The sequence below is a fragment of the Eretmochelys imbricata genome, chromosome 1 (genome assembly GCF_965152235.1).
Source record: "Eretmochelys imbricata isolate rEreImb1 chromosome 1, rEreImb1.hap1, whole genome shotgun sequence".
Taxonomy (NCBI): Eukaryota; Metazoa; Chordata; order Testudines; family Cheloniidae; genus Eretmochelys; species Eretmochelys imbricata.
Window position 1 is genome coordinate 294,176,538 of NC_135572.1, and position 24,398 is coordinate 294,200,935.

Genomic DNA, 24,398 nt, shown 5'->3' on the forward strand with positions numbered 1-24,398 from the left:
TAAGTTAGGCTTCAGCCCTTCACTTTGACTAGTGCAATTTTTTTTATAATGAGGCAAATAGCTAAATATTATGTAACTATGTGAAGAAATAATTTACAGCCTTCAGGTACTGAGTAAAACATGTGGAAACAACTGTTCCATGAGTACCTATGTACATTATATAAAGACAGCATCAACATTTAGACAGAATAAATACATTACCTCACTTTTTGAGAAGGTTAAACATGGGAAGATATCTTCCTGATAGATTTTATCTAAGAAAGGGCATGTTCTGTCCATCGTCGGCTCATCCTTCCAGGATCTGAATTCATTATACAGAGATAAGTCAGCCTAACAAACAAACCCAGAAAGATACTTTTTAAACAAAAAGAAGTTATATTCTAGTGACAAATGTTATGGATTACAGCAGTTCTGCTAAAACTGAACAGTTAATACCACCTGCATTTCAATCAACAAGCATTAGAACCAATACCACTATTCCACATTATTCTATAGCTCCAGCAGCTGCACATTAACCACACTTCTTTTTAAAATCTCTGCTTTGCCTAAGTATACAAAAATAAGCAATTTAAGTTGTGTTGTTTCATGTATCTTGAACTTATTGCAGTATTAGGGCACTGAAATATTAAAAAATGAGACAAGAGAGGAAACTGGCAAGTCATTGAAGTCTTGAAGTCAGGATACCCTTGGCAATACAAGAGAAACTGTTTAACTGGAAGAAGTCACTAATTCTTTTACATCTGTGCATCTGTTACATCCTTTCAGTCTGTCCACTGCTTATTTTCTGAATTTGAAAAGTTTGGTAAGGTGACCAAATCTAAGTGATCTGTTAATATTATATTTAAAAGCAAAGTAAATAAACAAATACCTTTGTATGTCTACAGAATTTAATGTAAGAGTAGAATCGAGCCCATCATTTTAAACTCGCTGTTATTCTTCATTTGAGGTCCCTCAAAGTCCAAAAACTTCATTCTCCCACTTTGCTAAGCCTATCTCATGCTATAATTTCACAGGTACCACATAGCATTTATTGGAACATGAAGCCAAACCACATGAGATCATGTTCGGGGGGGGGGGGGGGGGGTGCTGGAAAGGTACATTGGGAAAGCATGAAGGGGAAATAATTGGTGGGGTTTTGGGGAAAGGGTGGGAGTTGGCGTAGTTTTTATTATTAATTCACTTCTTGATGGAACTGATGGAGCTTATGAGAGCTCTGAATGAGAAAGATAGTGTCTTGATGAAGTGGGATTGGAATGGTATTTTATGCACAGGCAGCAGCACTAAAGGAGACAGAAGCAGAAGCGAAACAAATAAATGGGATGTTGAGGATGGATCACCCACTTGTCCTTTTGCCCTACAAACCTGTCTTCCTTAACACACAGAATACCCTCCCTGAACTGATTCATAAGGCTACTACCGTCTCCTCACAACCCCTTCAAGATCCACACCTGCCTACAGAAAAATGAAATTAAAATAGCTACACAGAGTTCCAATGAGGACCGATGATGTCCATCTACTTACTTATATTTGAAAATAAAAAAACCTTTTAGATTTGAAGTTATGAAGATGTCACTAACTAGCCAAATTAACTTTGTGACCTTATTACCATTACCCTCATCTCCTTTCCTTCCTACTGTTTGTTACAATCTAATATGATGACACGAGTGAGTGTAAACTCTTTGGGGCCAGAACCATGTCTTCCTATAGTTGGTGTAGTGCCTACCTCCATAGGGCCCTTGCACACTACTGTCATAATATAAATGAAGGTTCAGGGAATGGTCTTGGTTTTGTCTGTAAATTAATCCACAGTCAAAGGTCAAATGAGGAGGTATGTGTGAGGGAAGCAGGAAGGAAAGAGTTGGATATATAGGTCAATAGCATGAAAGCTGAAGAGGGTCGAGGATTGTGAGGTGAGGAAGGGTGAATGCCATTTAAATAAATAAGAGATGGGGAAGATGTGGCCACCTAGAGGATGGCAGAGGACAGTTATGGACTGAGAAGAAAACAGAAACTCACTGACAAACTTGGAGAACTGAAAACAGGAAAAGTTCGAAATAGAGAAAAAGGAAGAGAAGCCCATTGATGGATTTTCTGGGCCACCTCATGATTAAGGACTGTGAAAGAGAAGAAGCTGTTGTTTTAGTGAGATGGAGTGAGCAAGAGTTCAGAAACTATGAATGGGGTGGGTGTTCTAGAGGAAAGTAACGTTCGACAAGCAGACACACCCAACTGAGAATTTAATTATGCTTATTTTATGGTATGCTTGTTAGAAAGAATATAAGGTTTAAATTACCATTTAAAAATCATTTTAAAATATTCTATGTAAATGAGGCACTGCAGAGGGAAAATAATTCACACTAGAACAATCCTAATTGACTAAACTCAAAAGATTAGTTTATGTATATTAACCTCCTGTATACTATTCTAGTCTATCCATTTTCAGAGTTTTCCCTGATCTTTAGCATTTTACCATTTTCCTATAATTAGTTTTAAAAAAAACACAGAATTTAGGCAGGCCAATTTATTTTCTATTAGATCCACTTGACTTTCACCTAGGTATAATCAAAGTCAGCTGTCTCAGTTAAACCAGATTGTAAATGCCTTTGTTGCTAAGCCACCAATCTCATTGTGCAAATGAAACACAATAAATGTATTCTGTTCCGTAAAGGAACATTCCCCGTAGCCTCAATCAAAAGCCTCAATCAAAATTCTGAGGCATGAGAAAATGAATGGTTTATCAATACCTTAAAGAGTCACCCACAGGGGTGAAAAACTTTTTTTAAAAAAAGCATAATTTTTGTATGTGTTTACTGAACATTTTGGAAATCTAACAGTCATTATTTACATTGCATTTATTTTTAGTATTTTGCTGAGTTTCCCTCTTCATCCAATATTTAAAAGAAACCAAGCTGACTTGAAAAGCTCTTTTTATTTGGCTTTCTGCTTCGTACTTTGAGTGCCTTATTCATTTCCTTTCTAGGTACTGAATGTGTATCTCTCTTCTATCCCCACTCTTTCCCTCATCAAATCAGCAGTGAATTATAATGGAACAAAATTTTAAAAGGGATACAATCATTATAAATTACTCTTCTGTCTGAATATTTTTCCATCTTTACAAACAGCACCTAAAATTACTAATATATGAAAGATTAGAGAATTATATTACAGCCCTTTAAAAAAATACTGGTGCAATAACATCATTTTGTATATAATTAGTTTCCTGATTTCCTCTATACAGTCAGTTTCCTTTGTGTTTGTTTCCCTTGAACAGCAACAAGAGAAAGAAAAACATTTTTAATTTAGTTGCAAAACAATTAAAATTGGCAAGTAGACTAAGAAGCAAGTGTAGGAAACAACTTTTTTTTTTTATTTTAGATTAACTAGATTTCAGAGTTATAGTTTGACTTTACCATGTGTTAGTCTGATTCTTCCCAGTTCTATGCCCAATAGTGCAGAAAGGCCTGAAATTAACCAAGTCTCATACATTTTCCAAATGTATAACAAAAAAGCTGACAGTATAAAAAACTCTTGCAGAAAATGTTAGAGGTAACTATCTTATAATATTTCAAATATTTAGAATCTTCTCCCCCGAAGAAAGCATTTAAAGGTAAACAGGAAGATTCAGAAACTCACCAGTTATTGATATGGAACTCCAAGATGAAACAGAAGTTAACAGAAAAAATCTCTGAAAGCAATCAGTGGTACACAAAGATTTTACAGACACATGCATAACCATACACAATTTTATAGGGAATGAAAATAAAATTGCTTTTTTAATTCAGGAAACATTAATGACCATCCCACTAGCCAAAAAGAACACAATCTTTGAACTGTTACCTCTTTGCAGTCTTTCACAATGGGCTGCACTGTGGTGAGGTCTTGATGACTGCCACACATAGCACTACTTGTACTTTTGTTTCTTGCATGTCCTTTTTTAAATGGAGCTTTTCCACTAGACTGAAGCTCCTTAGTTGGTGATGTTGGTGAAGTGGACAGTACTAGTGTTTTCAAAGCTGCTACTTCAGCCTGAAGGACATCAATCTTGAAAATGAGAAAATACAATTAAGCACTTGCAACCTAGGCACACATTATGGCAGGATATAAATGCCAATTGGCAATACTGTTAGATACTTTTCAAATATGGATAGTGAATGTAATTGTCTTGATTTGCATAAAGAACAGCAACATGTACACCTTCAGAGCACAGTATGCAGTAGCACTGCTGTTTTGCTGTGTCCACTGCCAACTTTCAACATTGTGCTGGAAAAATCCAATGCCAAACCCAAAAGCGTTTACAGACTGTATATGTAGATGGCACAGAACAATTCAGTAATTATTAGCACAGATTTACACAAGTGAGGATCCTTTTTAAATTTTTTACCCACGAACAATTCTGGATTTAAACACTAATAAAATGCACAGAAAATAAGTTTGAAAAAAACTCACCTTTCCCTGTGCTTCTTTTAATTGTTTTTCTGCAGTAGCTTGTTTGACATTAGCTTCTCTCACCATTTTGTGTGCTTCCTATAAAACAAAATGTTTTTGTAGTGTGCATGTTTCCCATAAAATAGCCACCCTACAAAATCCAGGGAAAAAAAACTTTTAAAAATAAATGACATAACCACCCATTTCTTCATGAAGATTACATATAAAAAGAGTAAGATTTGTGATGTCTCTTGGAATTTAAATAAAATAGTTATTAACTCAAAATATCTATAAACCTATTACTTTTGCAATGGCAAAACAAAGGGGATCAGCAGGCCCTGATCACAGACACTGGGCAACTGAAATCCTTTGCAGCCAACCCCTAAGCACCATGCCTGGCAGGACCTCCAAACTCCAATCAAGCTCTGGTGGCTGCCAACTGAAGACCCCACTCCTCTCTTGAGAAAGAGGACCAGCAGCAAGAGAAGCAACATAGACACACATTCATACTCAAAGGAGCCTGCTTCTGCTCTCCTGTTGCCAGCAGAGCCAACCTCAATAATCTTAATTTGTGCATGAAGGCGGCTCGTTGAATGAATATATGAAGTCTAATACTTAACAGTAAAAATAAATTCAACAGGAAAACGGGCAACGTAAAAACCAAACAAATATATCAGGCTAGAGATTAATAAATTACATTTAAAAAATGTAAATAGTAACGTGTTAAAAACAATCCAGATAAGGAAGCAAGATTCAGCTAATAAAGGGAAATAGAAGAGAGCTAAGGGGTTAAGATTTTTTTTATTTAAAAAAAAAATCATTTTGTCTGTATATGTCATGTGTATTTAAGCCTTGATTCAACAACTTATTGCACATGGGTAAATGCTGTGACTGGCTGGTGCCAAGGAAAGTCAACACAATGGATTTAGACTATAAAATATTTGGGACACGGGCCTAGCTTATATCTGTAGAGCGCCTAGCATATTTTTGGATGCTATATAAATAAAAGAAAAAATAATAAATCATTAAAGCAGGAATGACTTCGCTCCCCTTGGCTTACATGAGAGCTCTAGATTATGGGTTTATAAAATTACCTTAAATCACAACAGATACATGCAGGAATAAGAACACACACATTTATACAATCTGTACAGGTACATTTAACATTGAACATGCAGTTTCCAAGCAGGGATGCATCTCACAAAACAAAAAGTGTGTCATATTATTACAATTTAAGTATTTGGGATGTAAAACACACACACACAACTATACAAAATAAATCCTGGATCCTGCACTGGGATATGCTAGTGTAACCCCTATTTCTTTTTCTTACATCACGGTGTTCAGCCAAACACACTCATTGCTGTTATTACTGCTGCTGTTTCTACTTGCTCTGAGTAGATATGGAAACATTCCCAGACAAGGTGGCAAGCCAATCAGTAGTGAATTCTGTCAGGGTTACAAAACTGGCAGCCATTTGGAGGACCAGTCAGATCCCACCCAGTCCTGCAGGGAGAAGATAGAGCTGTCGGGGTAACCCAGACTAAATCTCTGGGTTGAATCTTAGTGCCATTTCCTACAATTTTACAGAAGTCAATAAGAGTTAGACTGGGTGTCAAGGTTCCTCCCCCACTCTGAACTCTAGGGTAAAGAGGTGGGGACCTGCATGAAAAACCTCCTAAGCTTATCTTTACCAGCTTAGGTCAAAACTTCCCCAAGATACAAAATATTCCACCCGTTGTCCTTGGACTGGCCGCTACCACCACCAAACTAATACTGGTTACTGGGGAAGAGCTGTTTGGACGCGTCTTTCCCCCCAAAATACTTCCCAAAACCCTGCACCCCACTTCCTGGACAAGGTTTGGTAAAAAGCCTCACCAATTTGCCTAGGTGACTACAGACCCAGACCCTTGGATCTTAAGAACAATGAACAATCCTCCCAACACTTGCACCCCCCCTTTCCTGGGAAATGTTGGATAAAAAGCCTCACCAATTTGCATAGGTAACCACAGACCCAAACCCTTGGATCTGAGAACAATGAAAAAGCATTCAGTTTTTTACAAGAAGACTTTTAATAAAAAATAGAAGTAAATAGAAATAAAGAAATCCCCCCTGTAAAATCAGGATGGTAGATATCTTACAGGGTAATTAGATTCAAAAACATAGAGAACCCCTCTAGGCAAAACCTTAAGTTACAAAAAAGATACACAGACAGAAATAGTTATTCTATTCAGCACAATTCTTTTCTCAGCCATTTAAAGAAATCATAATCTAACACATACCTAGCTAGATTACTTACTAAAAGTTTTAAGACTCCATTCCTGGTCTATCCCGGGCCAAGACCCAGCATACAGACAGACACAGACCCTTTGTTTCTCTCCTTCCTCCCAGCTTTTGAAAGTATCTTGTCTCCTCATTGGTCATTTTGGTCAGGTGCCAGCGAGGTTACCTTTAGCTTCTTAACCCTTTACAGGTGAGAGGAGCTTTCCCCTGGCCAGGAGGAATTTCAAAGGGGTTTACCCTTCCCTTTATATTTATGACACTGGGAAACACCATTAAGAAGGAATTGCAGATTGGAGGCCAAATGTCTTCAGGAGGTGTACTATATCACCGAACCAAAGACAGTGTGTGAGCCTAAAAGCTGTGGTAATTATCAAGTTTTCTTTTCTTTCTTGTTTGAAGTTTACATATGCAATAGCGTGGATGCTGAAATAGTTGGTTATATACTATAACTAAACGTTTTACCTACTTGTCAATTTTACCTACTTGTAAATAAATTTGTTAGTCTCTAAGGAGTACACAAGTACTCCTTTTCTTTATGTGAAGGTAGAAGATCTCTGATTGTCAGAATCCCAGTTCCTGTATTTATTTTGTAAGGAATTATATATGTGGCTTCAGGTTTAGGTCCTGTGTTATAGTCTTCATTTCAAGGAAAACAACAAAATCTCTAGTTAGTGATATTCATCTAGCTAGGGTGCATTGTAACACTGTGTTGTAACAGTTTATTTTTGGAGTGTTATTCATAAAAAGGAATTTTAAATTATTAATTGTGTGTGCGCGCATAACTGGCTGATGGTAAAGACTGGTACAGGATTCCCAAGATGAGAAAGAAAGTGAATCTTATTATAATTTCCACTTTTAGTATTTATATGGTCCTATATAATCCAGCTGTAGTCTCTTACGATGACAGGAATTCATGGTCTGTATAAATACTTTAAGTCAGAGAGAGGAACTCCATAGCCAGAATTGGTAAGTAGATTGACTTACCTCCCCTCTACATAGGTTACACTAGTACAAGCCCCTGTGCCCATTCAATGACCCAAGGAAGCCAATGAGACTCTGCATAAACACGAAGGTCCAGGCTTGTGGATCCCAATGCAGGATCAGGGCCCAAGGCCCTAGTGAAGTAATCACAGAAGTAAAGCTTCAGTGGTATGTTAACATTTGGGAGTGTTGAACACTTAAACACATTACCGAATAGTTACTAAATGCCCCATATTTCATGTTTTGCATATCAAATACAAATTAATTAATTAATACAGATTAATACACTTTTTCATGGTGCTGTGACATGGCATCAATTTAATGTTTCAGAGGTATATTTATTTTTATGTGAAATACTTACCCAATTTCTCTCATTTTCCCCTCTCCTTTCTCTTGTTTACCATCTCTCTCTCTCATATACACACACATTCTACCTTACTCTTTCTAGCCTTCTATTCATTCTTTTCCAATTACATGCCTCTGAACTCAATATTTTATCAGTATGCTGCCTCCTTTAAGTATAAATATATCTTTAGAATGGTTTCCTGAGATGGCACAAATTCATTCTCGCTATGATAACTATCCTTATCTTAACTTTAGAGATCCCCTTTGATATCTATGCTTCTAATTGTGCAACCAGATTCTATTCTGACTGATTACACAAATGCACATAAATAACTGTGTATATTTAATAGGTTTATTTCAAAGTTTTGGGGAGCAATGCACCTGGCCCCAAATCTAAAAGCTGGAAGCATGATAAGTTATTCATTTTTATGTCCCCCTCATTGTGGCCCCAAATTTACTTCTTTTTTATGCAATCTTCTAGACAGATAATCTGACTTTGATAGAAAATGGTTATACAAAAGAGAAGAATGACACATTTTAAGCTTTCTGGTCTATTTTTTCTTACATCCCTCATTTTGGGTGCAGTAGGCAGACTAACAAGGCTAATGAGGTCTCTCTCTCTCATACATGTAAAGCTATATGATTTCTTGCTCTCAAGTCTCCACTTCAACAGGCCCAAGCCTTGAGACCACAAATTCTTTTACAAGCTGGATTTTTCTGTATCAGAGTACAATGTACTGATGCTACATAACACACCTTGCCCAGTCTCCTTTAATTATATCACAGCAATGACTCAAACAAACCTCAAACAGACTAGCTGTAAGTTCTTCCAATTCCTGTCCAAGTTGATCTCGCACTTTAGAAAGTCTTTCACATTCTTCATCTTTTAATTTCAGCTCCTACGGAAAATTGAAAATTATTTATTCTAACTTAATGTAGTAGTCTGTGGGCTTTTAAAGCTCTGCCACAAGTAAATCAGTGCAACAGATAACCTTTGCTAAATAAAACCTTTCAAAACATTGATCTTAACACTAGAGGCAACAACATTAATGCTGTATATGTATACCTAGTATTTCCTTCTATATGGCAACCTGTCAGGCTGATCTAAAAATACAACTAAGCTAAATGTGTGTTTCCAAAATTCTCTGAAGTACAAAGGCTTCTTTCCTGAAATACAGAAGACCACATTCACTGAAACAGAATATAGAAACCAAAAAGAGAATATATAAAAGAATTCTATAAGTTTGCTAATTTCATAAGTTTTGTATTGTGACAATGTGAATACTGCTTTCACTAGTACTTGATATAGCCATATAGATAATATATACCTTCCAAAATTTTAATTTTATTTTAAAGCAATAATGTTTTATTTTCTTTTCCTTTAAAGAAAAACATTTGTCTGAAGAAGAGTCCCAGTTCACAGAATCTTTTTTTATATATTTTTAATATAAAGTTTTGTCTCCAGAGAGCCTCCTTACAGTACAGCTCTAGCTAACCCCAAAACAGCACTCTAGTTATATCCCTGCTCCTTGTAAAGGCAGCAATATGCAGTCAAATCAAATCAGTTTAATCATTAAAGCTTGGGGACTGGGTAGCTTAATCTCATTTACACTAAGACCCCTATCAGGCCCCTTTACACTGCCAGAACATTGTAAAGTGGGCATAAATTACATTTACTCCAACTTTAAGGTCTTACCACCGAGCAAAGCAGCGTAAAGAAGTCTTTGTGTAAATGGTAATATGGTCCAAGATTTCTTGAATATATTTTAAAAATGGAAGGAAAAGCTCAGAAGAGTCTTCCTATTGCCAGTCCTTCCTGACATTAGAATGCTAAATACAGTTAGGAACAGCGGGAGCTGGAGCCCAAAACAAGTGATAGTGCTGCAGGTGGCAACCTCCCAGAGTGCCCAGGTTGATCATGTTTTCAAAGTGAAAAACTGAAACACTGGGGTTTGGAGTATTTTGACAGGTATAAGGGAGGTTGGTGAGGAAGTGGGAAGAAAAGGGGGAGGGGCCACTCTGGTCCTTCCCCCCCACTGCTTGGCCCTTTCAAAATGAAAACCTGGGACCTTTTACAAGAAAGGGCAGGGTGGGAGAAAACAGTATATATGCCACTTTAATGCCTTTGGTGTTGTCTTTGTCACAACCTCTCCTCTTTCAATTCGATTCTTATCTACCATTCCTCACGTACACCAACTCATTAACCAATTGACTCTCAATTCCCCTTGCTCTCATCTGTGCCAACTAAACTCATCCCCCTTCCAGCTCACAGCATGCCAGAGTACATCAGCTCCCTCCAAGCCAACTCCCACCAACTCAGAAGCACCTCCACATACACCCCCACACAATAATTTATCTCCGTAGTCAAGAAGCCCTCATCTTCCTGCTTAAACCTACAATAGCTCAGAACTACCCCCCACCTCAGCTCTAAGCTCTCTTCTATCCAAGACTCCAGGTTCAGAATTCTTTTCCCTTCTACTTGACATCCAACACCACCACCATGCTCAGAAATCCTTCCACTCCACTTGTTGATGGATCTGGAAAAGCAGAAGAGGCAGCAGGGAGGGTGTGCATGTGATCTGAAACAGCTCTATGGATGCCTGTATTCCCTACTTATTACCGCCTCCCTCTGCTGCCCTCAGTCCATGTTACCTTTAGCTAGACTACCTCATTGGAAGCCACCTTTACTGAAGCCTCCAGGTGCCCCACTAAGTCTCCAAATGGCAGCATGTAACACTGTACTCCACAGTACATCACATTACATACACGAGACATTTTTGGTGGGGCTTACATTCAATAGGCTCGAATCATCAGCTTACTCTACTCATGACACTCAATGAAAGCAATAAAATAGCACCACTGAATACACAGTAATGTGGGGTTTTTTTAGATATTTAAAAATGGAGAAGCCATCACTGTTTCTGAATTCTCACGTTACAGCTTTAGGTCTTAGCACCCTGCATTCCCCAGTGGGACATGAGGCTACCGCCACTCCACTGTGATGTAGAACTCAGCCATTCACAATTTTGTCACTGCCACAATAGAATACTCTAATACACTCTACTTAAAACTTCCCTTGAAAGTCACCCAGAATATTCAGCTGCCCACCCGCCAACCCTCGCACTTCCTTGGGGGAAGAAATCACTATGAAGACATAGAACCAATGCCCAAATCTCTGCATTGGCTTCCTGTACAGTTCTGGATGCAACGGCAGGTGTTCCCAATTGTCTTCAAAAGCTTAAACACCCTAGGACATAGTCATGAGAAACCACATCTCACTTTGTAGCATCAAATTGAGCTCTTAATCTCAATTCCTAGAATAAAAAATTTTCTAACATCCTGCTTTTGGACAACTAAAGTTTGACAAGCCTCAGGGCACAGTTATAGGTCCACCTAGGTTGGAATTTGTAGATTTTTTTATTTAATTTGGGAGTTGTGTTTATTTTGGGTTTGTTTGTGTGAAAGTTTCATTTTTTGCTTTTCCGATCTGCAGCCTTTTAACTTTTTTGAAAGATTGTATTTCGAGAGGTACTATGTATGCAAAGGCACAGCAATTAAGATATATCTCCCAACTAAATATATATTGTTCCATACACAAGCAGCTAGCTTTCCCAAAGAGAATGCTGTAGAAAAATGAAAGAGGCTAGGGAAGGAGACAGATGCATATCTTGTGGTGGGAGAACAGAAAGAAAGAGAAAAAAGAGGAAGACCATGGAAATAAAAAAGAGAGAAACAAAGTACAATAAAGGAATTAAACAGAAAAATAAACCCAAGGGAAGACAACACTGAAGGTCAGCAAGTTTATATTTACTCATGTTCCTTTTTGTTTAACTGTATTTCTCGAGGAAAAAGTAGGGGAGTTGAAGAAGGGAAAAGGCAGGTTTTGATCCAGGAGTGGTGAATATTCAGGCCTCGTATGTTTCTACAATGGAGAGGGAACATACCAGCACTTAGTTTTCAACTTCACTGTTTGTAAATGAAACATTACATGCATCAGTAAATCTCAAAAGGAAGTTAAAATAACATTAGGTCAAGCATTATCTTCAAGTCACATTGAAAGGTAAAACTAGTTTTGCCCACTTTTAAACCTTTAAAGTGACAGAACATACATATAAAATATTGTGGTTTAGATACATGGATTTTTTTTTTTTAACTGTTCAGCTTGTGGTGATTGGAAAGACTGCCTTTTTAAGATTCAGTGTAGGCTGCCAAAGTAAATCAGACTTGTAGTGTAAACTTAAACAATAAAATTGTCCAAGCAGGAGTTCAGTTTTGGCTACTGAAACATAACAAAAAAAGCAGAGGACACCATACATAGCCTATTGCTTTTAGAAGTTTGGCTAGACATGTCAAATCTTAAATCCTGTTGGGCAAGTTTCCAGGCTGTTATTTAGGAGGAATATCATATACTATATATTATATTGTCAAACAACCTACATATTTTGGGTTGATGTGCTTTAAAAGTAAAGATATCTAGGCAGATGCTTAAGGCTCTCTTATGTCTGAAGCTGTTACTGAAGACTTAGCTAAACTCAGCTGTGAGTAATAAGAAATAAAAAGCACAAGCTGAGACAGCTGGTTTAGAGGAACTCCCCACCTGGCTACTTCAAAAAAAAAAAAAAAGTTAAGCTACTTGGAAAAAATCAACTATTTTAAACCTGAAAACTCACAAAATTACTATGGAATTATTTCACCCAAAAACAAAAGTCAAAAATAGTCTCCCTATGCAGATAGATAGCAATGGTAGTGCTTTTATTCACCTTTAATTGCTTAAGGACCAAGAGGTTTGCTCTCAGCACTTATCTGTTTATGGGAAGTCTGGTTTTCCTTGAAATGCCACAGCATAATCAGATATTCCAGATAAGCTCCCAACAAAAGACAATTTTGAGATGCCAATTACTTAAAATGGGGAACAAACAAAAGGAACTCCCTTGAAGCCACTCTCTTGCACTCTTCAACAGGTCACGGAATGCTGTACGTCAAGACATGGTCACTATTCATCTGGATGACATCTAAATGTGGTTGGCTCATTTTTCTTAACCACTTTTCACAAACACCTCAATCTGAGGTTGGCAGATAAAATATAAGTGCATAAAGACATGAGTGGAAAAAGTCTTAGGTACAAGTGTACTGAGTCAGTGAAACGAGTCTTGAAATGACCATGCTTGGCTAACCGTCATTTGAATTTCCTGATATTTGCTTTAATGAAGGAATATAGCTGATGAGTTGCAAACTTGAACAGCCCACACAAAAGACACCATTGTGGGTTGAAGTGAAAGTTTACTTTCACTGACTGACCCCGTGTCCCTGTTATCTTCAATATGAAGTTGATGAAACTGAGTCAACTCAAGTTTTCTGACTACAAGACTGCTTTTTTGCATTGGTTCACCTGAGCCCGTCTTGGCTAACCTCTGGCTATGCTGCAAAATGGTTACTTTATTTTAAGAAGGGATGGGTTTGAGGTTTATATAATTCTTATTATACTTACTGGTGACTGTTTATCTGTCATGGTGGGATGGGCAGTCCTTTATATTGCTATGTTATATGTATTTTTTTATTTATGGAATGCACACTCACAACACTAAATTCGTGCCAGAGACGTTTAAATCTAAAGACAGATACAGTCTAGTTCCAATAAATAACTAGAGAGCTTTAATCAACCTTCCTACCAACTCCAACACTCTTATCAGAAGATAGCCACTAGAAATAAGATTAGGGATTAGAAAGAGAAAGTGGAAACAGCAGGAATAAGCTCAAAAGGAGGTTCACAAAGAGCTCAGACAAAATTAAGTTTGCAAGAGGGAAATTCTGTGGACAGGAGAATGCTTTAGGATATCTGAATTCAAGAAATGCCTAGAATAAAGGTGAATGAAATCCTGGCTCTTATGTCAGCAAAATTTCCCACAATCTTATGATAAGCTTTGGATGTGGTGGCTCATCTAGACTGAAGCAGAGTAAGCATACCTGTCACTGAGACCCCCAGAAATTCTAGAGTATTTCCTTTTTACCACCTCGCCGATGGTGCCAAGCATCTTGAGAAGTGACTAAAGTGTGTGGCCTCTCTGAGGGAATAAGTGGGTTTTCCACCACCATCCAAATCATTAGCATAACAGATTTTCTAGGCCCAGAAACACTACCAGTGTAGTACATGCCCTGTTCCCTCTGATATCTTTCTGAGAACTCTGTCCAGCAGTGAGAGAGAGAAGGCATATTCAAATACATACATGAATATTGGACCCCATTAGGCAGATAGCCTTATCTGGGAAGTTTGAAATTGGGAAACTATTGTCAACCTATCTCAGATTTTCTGGTTGCTCTCATGTTGACAATACCAGGGCTATGTCAAGTTGTTTAGGTAACCCTAGCTATGCATTTGTGTACTTTGAAGTGTTTGGGGTTTTTCTGTAAAGTGGAACTTTAAACTTAGAAAACTACAATGAATTGAGAACTGGTTAGTGACAGTGATTGACTTTCCCCAAAAACTTAACCACAATTGTTTTTTGGTTTTGTTTTGTTTGCCAAATTACAACAAAATAAAACAGTATAGCAAAGAATTGAAAGTTGGCAAAGAGTGATTATTTAGTGGAAAAATATCAATATCAGGAATAATATGAGAACCCACATTTACAGTGACCATCATAATGAAGGGGTAAAGTCAGCCATGATAGAATTAATGACAACATCCAACACTGAGGGAGGGAAAGCATTCAGGAAGACTGGTCCAAACATGTGGCAAGATGGGGTTAAATACAAATAAATGTGGAGAGAGAGTAAAGACAGCACATCTACAAACTGGGTAACATCCACCAGGAAACTAGCAATTCTAAGAAAGACGAAGTGGTGTTATCACAATAAATAATAATGCTTTCCATTTATATAGCACACCTTCCATCCAAGGAAGGCAAAGCGCTTTACAAATACTAATGAATTACACCTCTGCACATTGCATGGTAAAAAAGTATTACTTCCATTTTACAGATAAAGGAACAGAAGAGGAGTTTAAGGGACTTGCTCTGGTTTACATGTCAGTTTGCGGAAAGAACAAGAAATAAAACCAGATGTTTTGATTCCCAGTCACATGCTTTAACAACAAGGCTATTCCATCTGACAGAAGACAGCATTCCATTCAAAGTATGACATACTGGTACTGTGAAGAGTGCCACTGATGTTCATATTTCTTCTTTCATATACATTCATTCCTATGATACATCATTATAGTATGTGAACACCTGTATATAAAAATACTTCTATTTTATATGGCATCTGCTACATTTATGTAGTATGGGAGAGAGAAGCCTCAAGAGGTACATCATCAGCGTCTATAAACACCTACAAGGTAACACCAGAACAGAAGGGAATTATTCTTATTCTCAGAAGGGAGAAACGGCCTAAGTTTAAGGAAAGAAAATGTTTTAATTTAGACATTACAGAAAACGTTTTTCATAACAAGAAGAATCAATACTGGAAAACTACCAGAGGAGGTTTGAGTCATTATCACTGCAGATATTGGGGATCAGGTTACATAAAATAATGAGGTAGTGATAATCCTGTAAAACATGGGGGACCCAGACTATTTTGACTTCTGACCCATCTATAAGTTTGACAGTACAAACCTCTCTATTCTGCAAGCAAAAATCATTAGAGAATACAATAAAACAAATCTTACCCTCTGAGCTTTTGCAAGTTCTTCTTTCAATCTCTCATAGCCTTTCTCTCTTACTTCCAGTACAGATGGGCTCCGTAAGTGAGACAGACTGTCTGTACTCAGCCCAAAAATATCTTCATTCCCTTCAGAAACATCCGTTAGTGTAGCACCCTGCAAAAACTCTCTCTCTGCATTATTGCTCTCCTTTCTGGAACTACTGTGTTTGGATGACCCACTCTGGGGTCCAGAGGTAGAACAAGGAACCGTGTCTGTAACATTGATGCTGGAAAGAAATGACATTTCTTTATTTAAATAAGAACACACACTAAGAGGAATAAAACTTTTAGAAATGTCAGTTTTGCTGTTACATGTGCCACTATAAGCATAACTTAACATAGGATGTTAAAGATATTCATAATGTTTTTACTAAAGACATGCTATGTAAACCATTTAAATAAATTAACAAGATTTGCATTTAAATAAATCAGATATGTTAATCATCAATAACCTACTTGATGCCTGATGTTTCCCCACAGTTTAGGTGCCTTGGAGATGAATAAACAGGTTGTGTGGGTAGGTCAAAAACATTTAATGCATTGGGTTGGATAGGTGTAGAGCACACAGCAGAAGGATGTGGGCGGTAGATTACGCTGGGTGAGGTAGTTGGTTCTTGAGTACCTGGCTCATACACTCCAAGAAGATCTGGTGTAGTGGGAGAAGTGAGGTTCACTTCATGAAAGCCTTCCAATGGGTCACTGGCCATAATAAAAGCCTCATCATATGAAACCCTGAATTAAACAAGCAAATTATTAGAATGATTAGTAAAGAATACATTTATATATTACATTATTAACTTCAAATGCAAGCAACCCATTCTTACTCAAACACTGGACAGCACGGCTGATGAAGCAGGGGGCTTAGGACTAAGCTTTAGGTGCCGGTTTACCAGAGTGATGGGAACTGAATGTATTGTGATGAATGTGTGTTCTGTTTTATACAATGAAGTCAGCTTGCACTAGACTACAGGTGTCTTGTAAAACTACGCAAATGTGCCGAACACATGGGTTGTATGTAGTGGAGTAGGGAACAGAAGTTACAGGAGAAAAATGGAAGTTTTAAGTAAAACCTCTCTTCTACCTTAAGAGACTAACTAATTTAGTCTCTAAGGTGCCACAAGTACTCCTTTTCTTTTTGTGAACACAGACTAACACGGCTGTTGCTCTGAAACCTCTCTTCTACCCTAGATCAGTACTCTTTTGATCTCAATAAAATAGACACAGAAAAGAACATAAGAAAGCTCATATTCCAGTGTGTGAAGTATTTCCAATCAGTGTATCTGTAAATAAGTCTCCCAAAGTTCTATGATTTGTTAAACTACAGGCCTGTTCCTGAAATAGCTCGCTCAAGCGGCAAAAACAGTAAACGGGACTACTCAGACAAATGAGCCCTTAAATTTATATCTTTAGCGTATTATATCAACCCAAAGATATACAAAATAGTAATACTATGAAGTAGTAAAATACTAATAAAACTGCCAAGCACAAATCTCTGCATTTTCCCCATATTCACCATAAGGTGAAAATTCACTATTTTGAATTGACCAGGTTCTAACACAATTTCTTTGTTTTCAGCATAAAATCAGGGAGACTATGTGCCCTTTACGACCAGGTAACTCTAAATTTACAGAAATTTCACATGACATCCAAACCCTTTGTAAAAGTCAGGATTCTACATTTCAGGGTAGCATTTGGAGACTTGAGGGGCAAATTAAGTACCAAGTACTTACATGACCACCTCTGAAAGTGGTGGCAATGCAAACAGGTTTTTCCATTGTTTAGAAGTATAAATAAATGCAATATAAATATAAAGTATGTCTCTTCATGTAGCTGCATAGTACCATAGGAAAGAATTACAGCATTTAAACAACAGGCATGTATGGCATTTTACAGACAAAAATCTGCTCTGAGCTTACAATTTAAAAAGACATAGCACCGCAAATCATGACAAAGGGTGGTGCAAGAGAGGAGGTATGCAGAGATGAGGTTTAAAACAGTCAGAGATCATGTGATATACTTACTATTACATTTGCAGCCCATTTGTGAATTTTTAAAAATACTTATTACAATGTAGGGACAGTGTCCAGGGTGGAGATCAGCAATTTGCATTTGCAGTAATTTAGTAACTGCATCCCTTTTTTGGTCCATTTAATAAAACAAACGGTTTTCTACTGCCAGTATTGTATTTGACTGGATAGATGTACATCGATAATTATTTCCTAATGCGACTAGCTATTTAAATACATTGCCAGGTAAGGTTTCCCAAAAAAAAAAACAAAACCACACCCCAAAACCCTAAAATGTGCCTGCACCTCAACACAATGGCTTCGCCGTGCTGTTTCTGTGTTAAGTATGCCCTTGCTACTTCACAGAAATGTTTTGCAGGAAATCCCAGAAAATGCACAGTAAGGACCATGTATGGCTTAAAAGGGACCCTCCTTCCATTCCTGTTTTCTGTAGAAATGTGTTATTTAGAACTACCTACAACAGTAGTATCTCCTCCGGTTGCACAGTGTTCCTTTTGTAAGCAGAGTAAACTCTAAATCTACAGCTTCTCTACTGAACCACAAACATGAGCAGCTTAATTTTAAGTTTCCATGTAATCAATTTCTTTGGCATATGAATCTTATTTTTTCTACACCTGTGCTTAACTATCATAAAATATTCCATTAATGTACTTTTGAGGATAAAGCCTGTTAGATTAACAAATGAAAAGATGGATGGGAGCAGGCTGACAAAAGTACAGACCATTTCTTCAAAGTTAAAACTTCAACAATATGTTTTCAGCTTCCCTCTACTGCAATCACTAGAGTGAAAGTGGATTTTTTTTTAAACATTTTAGAAGCTCAAACATAGGGACTAAGGGTATGTCTACACTACGGAATAAGGTCGAATTTATAGAAGTCGGTTTTTTAGAAATCGGTTTTATATATTCGAGTGTGTGTGTCCCCACAGAAAATGCTCTAAGTGCATTAAGTGCATTAACTCGGCGGAGTGCTTCCACAGTACCGAGGCTAGAGTCGACTTCCGGAGCATTGCACTGTGGATAGCTATCCCACAGTTCCCGCAGTCTCCGCTGCCCATTGGAATTCTGGGTTGAGATCCCAATGCCTGATGGGGCTAAAACATTGTCGCGGGTGGTTCTGGGTACATATCGTCAGGCCCCCGTTCCCTCCCTCCCTCCGTGAAAGCAAGGGCAGACAATCGTTTCGCGCCTTTTTTCCTGAGTTACCTGTGCAGACGCCATACCACGGCAAGCATGGAGCCCACTCAGGTAACCGTCTCCCTACGTCTCCTGGGTGCTGGCAGACGCGGTACGGCATTGCTACACAGTAGCAGCAACCCCTTGCCTTGTGGCAGCAGACAGTACAGTACGACTGGTAGCCGTCATCGTCATGTCCGAGGTGCTCCTGGCCACGTCGGCTGGGAGCGCCTGGGCAGACATGGGCGCAGGGACTAAATTTGGAGTGACTTGACCAGGTCATTCTCTTTAGTCGTGCAGTCAGTCCTATTGAACCGTCTTATGGTGAGCGGGCAGGCGATACGGATTGCTAGCAGTCGTACTGTACCATCTTCTGCCGGGCAGGCAAGAGATGAGGATGGCTAGCAGTCGTACTGTACCATCTTCTGCCGGGCAGGCAAGAGATGAGGATGGCTAGCACTCGTACTGTACCATCTTCTGCCGAGCAGCCATGAGATGTGGATGGCATGCAGTCCTTCTGCACCATCTGCTGCCAGCCAAAGATGTAAAAGATAGATGGAGTGGATCAAAACAAGAAATAGACCTGATTTGTTTTGTAATCATTTGCCTCCTCTCCTGTCTAGGGGACTCATTCCTCTAGGTCACACTGCAGTCACTCACAGAGAAGGTGCAGCGAGGTAAATCTAGCCATGTATCAATCAGAGACCACGCTAACCTCCTTGTTCCAATAAGAACAATAACTTAGGTGCACCATTTCTTACTGGAACCCTCCGTGAAGTCCTGCCTGAAATACTCCTTGATGTAAAGACACCCCCTTTGTTGATTTTTAGCTCCCTGAAGCCAACCCTGTAAGCCGTGTCGTCAGTCGCCCCTCCCTCCGTCAGAGCAACGGCAGACAATCATTCCGCGCCTTTTTTCAGTGCGGACGCCATACCAAGGCAAGCATGGAGGCCGCTCAGCTCACTTTGGCAATTAGGAGCACATTAAACACCACACGCGTTATCCAGCAGTATATGCAGCACCAGAACCTGGCAAAGCGAAACCGGGCGAGGAGGCGACGTCAGCGCGGTCACGTGAGTGATGAAGACATGGACACAGATTTCTCTGAAAGCATGGGTCCTGCCAATGCATGCATCATGGTGCTAATGGGGCAGGTTCATGCTGTGGAACGCCGATTCTGGGCTCAGGAAACAAGCACAGACTGGTGGGACCGCATAGCGTTGCAGGTCTGGGACGATTCCCAGTGGCTGCGAAACTTTCACATGCGTAAGGGCACTTTCATGGAACTTTGTGACTTGCTTTTCCCTGCCCTGAGGCGCATGAATACCAAGATGAGAGCAGCCCTCACAGTTGAGAAGCGAGTGGCGATAGCTCTGTGGAAGCTTGCAACCGGTCAGTTAGGAATCAATTTGGAGTGGGCAAATCTACTGTTGGGGCTGCTGTGATGCAAGTAGCCCACGCAATCAAAGATCTGCTGATAATCAAGGGTAGTGACCCTGGGAAATGTGCAGGTCATAGTGGAGGGCTTTGCTGCAATGGGATTCCCTAACTGTGGTGGGGCCATAGACGGAACCCATATCCCTATTTTGGCACCGGAGCACCAAGCCGCCGAGTACATAAACCACAAGGGGTACTTTTCAATAGTGCTGCAAGCTCTGGTGGATCACAAGGGACATTTCACGAACATCAACGTGGGATGGCCGGAAAAGGTACATGACGCTCGCATCTTCAGGAACTCTGGTCTGTTTCAAAAGCTGCAGGAAGGGACTTTATTCCCAGACCAGAAAATAACTGTTGGGGATGTTGAAATGCCTACATGTATCCTTGGGGACCCAGCCTACCCCTTAATGCCATGGCTCATGAAGCCATACACAGGCAGCCTGGACAGTAGTCAGGAGCAGTTCAACTACAGGCTGAGCAAGTGCAGAATGGTGGTAGAATGTGCATTTGGACGTTTAAAGGCGTGCTGGCGCAGTTTACTGACTCGCTTAGACCTCAGCGAAACCAATATTCCCACTGTTATTACCGCTTGCTGTGTGCTCCACAATATCTGTGAAAGTAAGGGGGAGACGTTTATGGCGGGGTAGGAGGTTGAGGCAAATCGCCTGGCTGCTGGTTATGTGCAGCCAGACACCAGGGCAGTTAGAAGAGCACAGGAGGGCGCGGTACGCATCAGAGAAGCTTTGAAAACCAGTTTCATGACTGGCCAGGCTACGGTGTGAAAGTTCTCTTTGTTTTTCCTTGATGAAACCCCCCGCCCCTTGGTTCACTCTACTTCCCTGTAAGCTAACCACCCTCCCCTCCTCCCTTCGATCACTGCTTGCAGAGGCAATAAAGTCATTGTTGCTTCACATTCATGCATTCTTTATTCATTCATCACACAAATAGGGGGATGACTACCAAGGTAGCCCAGGAGGGTTGGTGGAGGAGGGAAGGAAAATGCCACACAGCACTTTACAAGTTTACAACTTTAAAATTTATTCAATGACAGCCTTCTTTTTTTTGGGCAATCCTCTGTGGTGGAGTGGCTGGTTGGCCGGAGGCCCCCTCACCGAGTTCTTGGGTGTCTGGGTGTGGAGGCTATGGAACCTGGGGAGGAGGGCGGTTGGTTACACAGGGGCTGTAGTGGCAGTCTGTGCTCCAGCTGCCTTTGCTGCAGCTCAACCATACACTGGAGCATACTGGTTTGGTCCTCCAGCAGCCTCAGCATTGAATCCTGCCTCCTCTCATCACGCTGCCGCCACATTTGAGCTTCAGCCCTGTCTTCAGCCCGCCACTTACTCTCTTCAGCCCGCCACCTCTCTTCCCGGTCATTTTGTGCTTTCCTGCACTCTGACATTATTTGCCTCCACGCATTCGTCTGTTCTCTGTCAGTGTGGGAGGACAGCATGAGCTCGGAGAACATTTCATCGCGAGTGCGTTTTTTCTTCTTTCTAAGCTTCACTAGCCTCTGGGAAGGAGAAGCTCCTGTGATCATTGAAACACATGCAGCTGGTGGAGAAAAAAAAAGGGACAGCGGTATTTAAAAAGACATTTTATAAAACAGTGGCTACACTCTTTCAGGGTAAACCTTGCTGTTCACATTACATACATAGCACATGTGCTTTCGTTACAAGGTCACATTTTGCCTCCCCCCACCGCGTGGCTACCCCCTCAACCTTCCCCCCCTCCCTGTGGCTAACAGCGGGGAACATTTCTGTTCAGGCACAGGCAAACAGCCCAGCAGGAATGGGCTCCTCTGAGTGTCCCCTGAAGAAAAGCACCCTATTTCAACCAGGTGACCATGAATGATCTCTCACTCTCCTGAGGATAATACAGAGAGATAAAGAACGGATGTTGTTTGAACGCCAGCAAACATACACTGCAATGCTTTGTTGTACAATGATTCCCGAGTACATGTTACTGGCCTGGAGTGGTAAAGTGTCCTACCATGAAGGACGCAATAAGGCTGCCCTCCCCAGAAACCTTTTGCAAAGGCTTTGGGAGTACATCCAGGAGAACCGCGAATGCCAAGGCAAAGTAATCCTTTCACATGCTTGCTTTTAAACCATGTATAGTATTTTAAAAGGTATACTCACCGGAGGTCCCTTCTCCGCCTGCTGGGTCCAGGAGGCAGCCTTGGGTGGGTTCGGGGGGTACTGGCTCCAGGTCCAGGGTGAGAAACAGTTCCTGGCTGTCGGGAAAACCGGTTTCTCCGCTTGCTTGCTGTGAGCTATTTACAACCTCATCATCATCATCATCATCATCTTTTTTGTCCCCAAAACCTGCTTCCGTATTGCCTCCATCTCCATTGAAGGAGTCAAACCACACGGCTGGGGTAGTGGTGGCCGAACCCCCTAAAATGGCATGCAGCTCATCATAGAAGCGGCATGTTTGGGGCTCTGACCCGGAGCGGCCGTTCGCCTCTCTGGTTTTCTGGTAGGCTTGCCTCAGCTCCTTCAGTTTCATGCGGCACTGCTTCGGGTCCCTGTTATGGCCTCTGTCCTTCATGCCCTGGGAGATTTTGACAAAGGTTTTGGCATTTCAAAAACTGGAACGGAGTTCTGATAGCACGGATTCCTCTCCCCAAACAGCGATCAGATCCCGTACCTCCCGTTCGGTCCATGCTGGAGCTCTTTTGCGATTCTGGGATTCCATCATGGTCACCTGTGCTGATGAGCTCTGCATGGTCACCTGCAGCTTGCCACGCTGGCCAAACAGGAAATGAGATTCAAAAGTTCGCGGTTCTTTTCCTGTCTACCTGGCCAGTGCATCTGAGTTGAGAGTGCTGTCCACAGCGGTCACAATGGAGCACTCTGGGATAGCTCCCGGAGGCCAATACCGTCGAATTGTGTCCACAGTACCCCAAATTCGAGCCGGCAAGGCCGATTTAAGCGCTAATCCACTTGTCAGGGGTGGAGTAAGGAAATCGATTTTAAGAGCCCTTTAAGTCAAAATAAAGGGCTTCATCGTGTGGACGGGTGCAGGTTTACATCGATTTAATGCTGCTAAATTCGACCTAAAGTCCTAGTGTAGACCAGGGCTAAAAAACTGCCCCTGCAGCTATACAAAGGAACTTACTAGACCAGTTGAAAAATGTCCACAACATACCCAAAGCCACTGCCTCCCACCCTGATAAGTCAATTCAATTTCTCCTACTCATCCCACCACTTCACAGTTCAGTTCCCCCTTTCCTCAATAAGCCAATCTAAACTTTCCACAATCACATTCTCATTCTCTGCCTCCCCACTTCTCCTTTGCATCCCAATTTCTTCAATGAGAAGAAAAAGCAGGGAGGCAAGTCCTCTGCATGACTGAAAGGGAGAACAATTGCCTGAATGACATGCCTTTTACATGCCCAACTAGCAGACAAGTGGAGAATACGGCCTAGGAAGTAAAATGGGAGCAACAATCCTGCCAGTTCCTCTGTACGTCAATCCCTTTGCTCCGTGACTCCCATTTCATCCAGTATGAAAAACTTTAATGTGAAGGAACTATCATCACACATACCAGCAGACAGGTAAAAACTGCCAGCTCTCCAAGATTTTCTGGACAGGCAATCAGTGCAGCGAGCATATAAAGAGGCTGAAGAGTGAGTGCCAGAAGACCAGGGACAATAACTGCACCTCAGGCAACTCACCAACAACATGCCAATTTTGTGATGTCTTTGACCAGGTCCCGGGCACTGCATTCAGCAGGAAGCCAACCGTGCTTCATAATGACCTGGTCAGCCGGGATGGTACCCCATTGGCCCTTGAATCCAGCCTGGGGAACTGCTGGGAGCCAGCAGCAGGCTCCCAGTCAGGAGCATGAAGTGACTCCAGAGCAGACAGTGGATCAGGACCAATAACAAATTCTCAGTCCCTACTCGAAAGAGCTGTTTGACACTGCCCCGCCCCACTCCACCCCATGAGGAACAGCCGGCTGCCAAGCCTGCAGAGAATCCGGTGGAGACAGAAGCCACAGAGCCTGGTAAGTGTAT

General features: G+C 40.6%; 1 protein-coding gene across 2 annotated transcripts in view; it reads right to left on the reverse strand.

Annotated features, from left to right (window-relative positions):
• RAB3IP (RAB3A interacting protein) overlaps positions 1–24,398 on the reverse strand; it is a 60,138-nt gene that overhangs the window by 24,946 nt on the left and 10,794 nt on the right. Inside the window, exons 2-7 of one of the 2 annotated variants that reach the window (XM_077832907.1) lie at positions 16,192–16,467; positions 15,701–15,962; positions 8,838–8,933; positions 4,447–4,524; positions 3,838–4,041; positions 202–330 (exon numbers count right to left, since the gene is read on the reverse strand). In XM_077832907.1, the coding sequence (XP_077689033.1) occupies positions 202–330; positions 3,838–4,041; positions 4,447–4,524; positions 8,838–8,933; positions 15,701–15,962; positions 16,192–16,467 (1,045 nt within the window). Of the gene's footprint in view, positions 1–201; positions 331–3,837; positions 4,042–4,446; positions 4,525–8,837; positions 8,934–15,700; positions 15,963–16,191; positions 16,468–24,398 lie in introns of those variants that run through there. The other variant, XM_077832914.1, reaches the window with a different exon arrangement.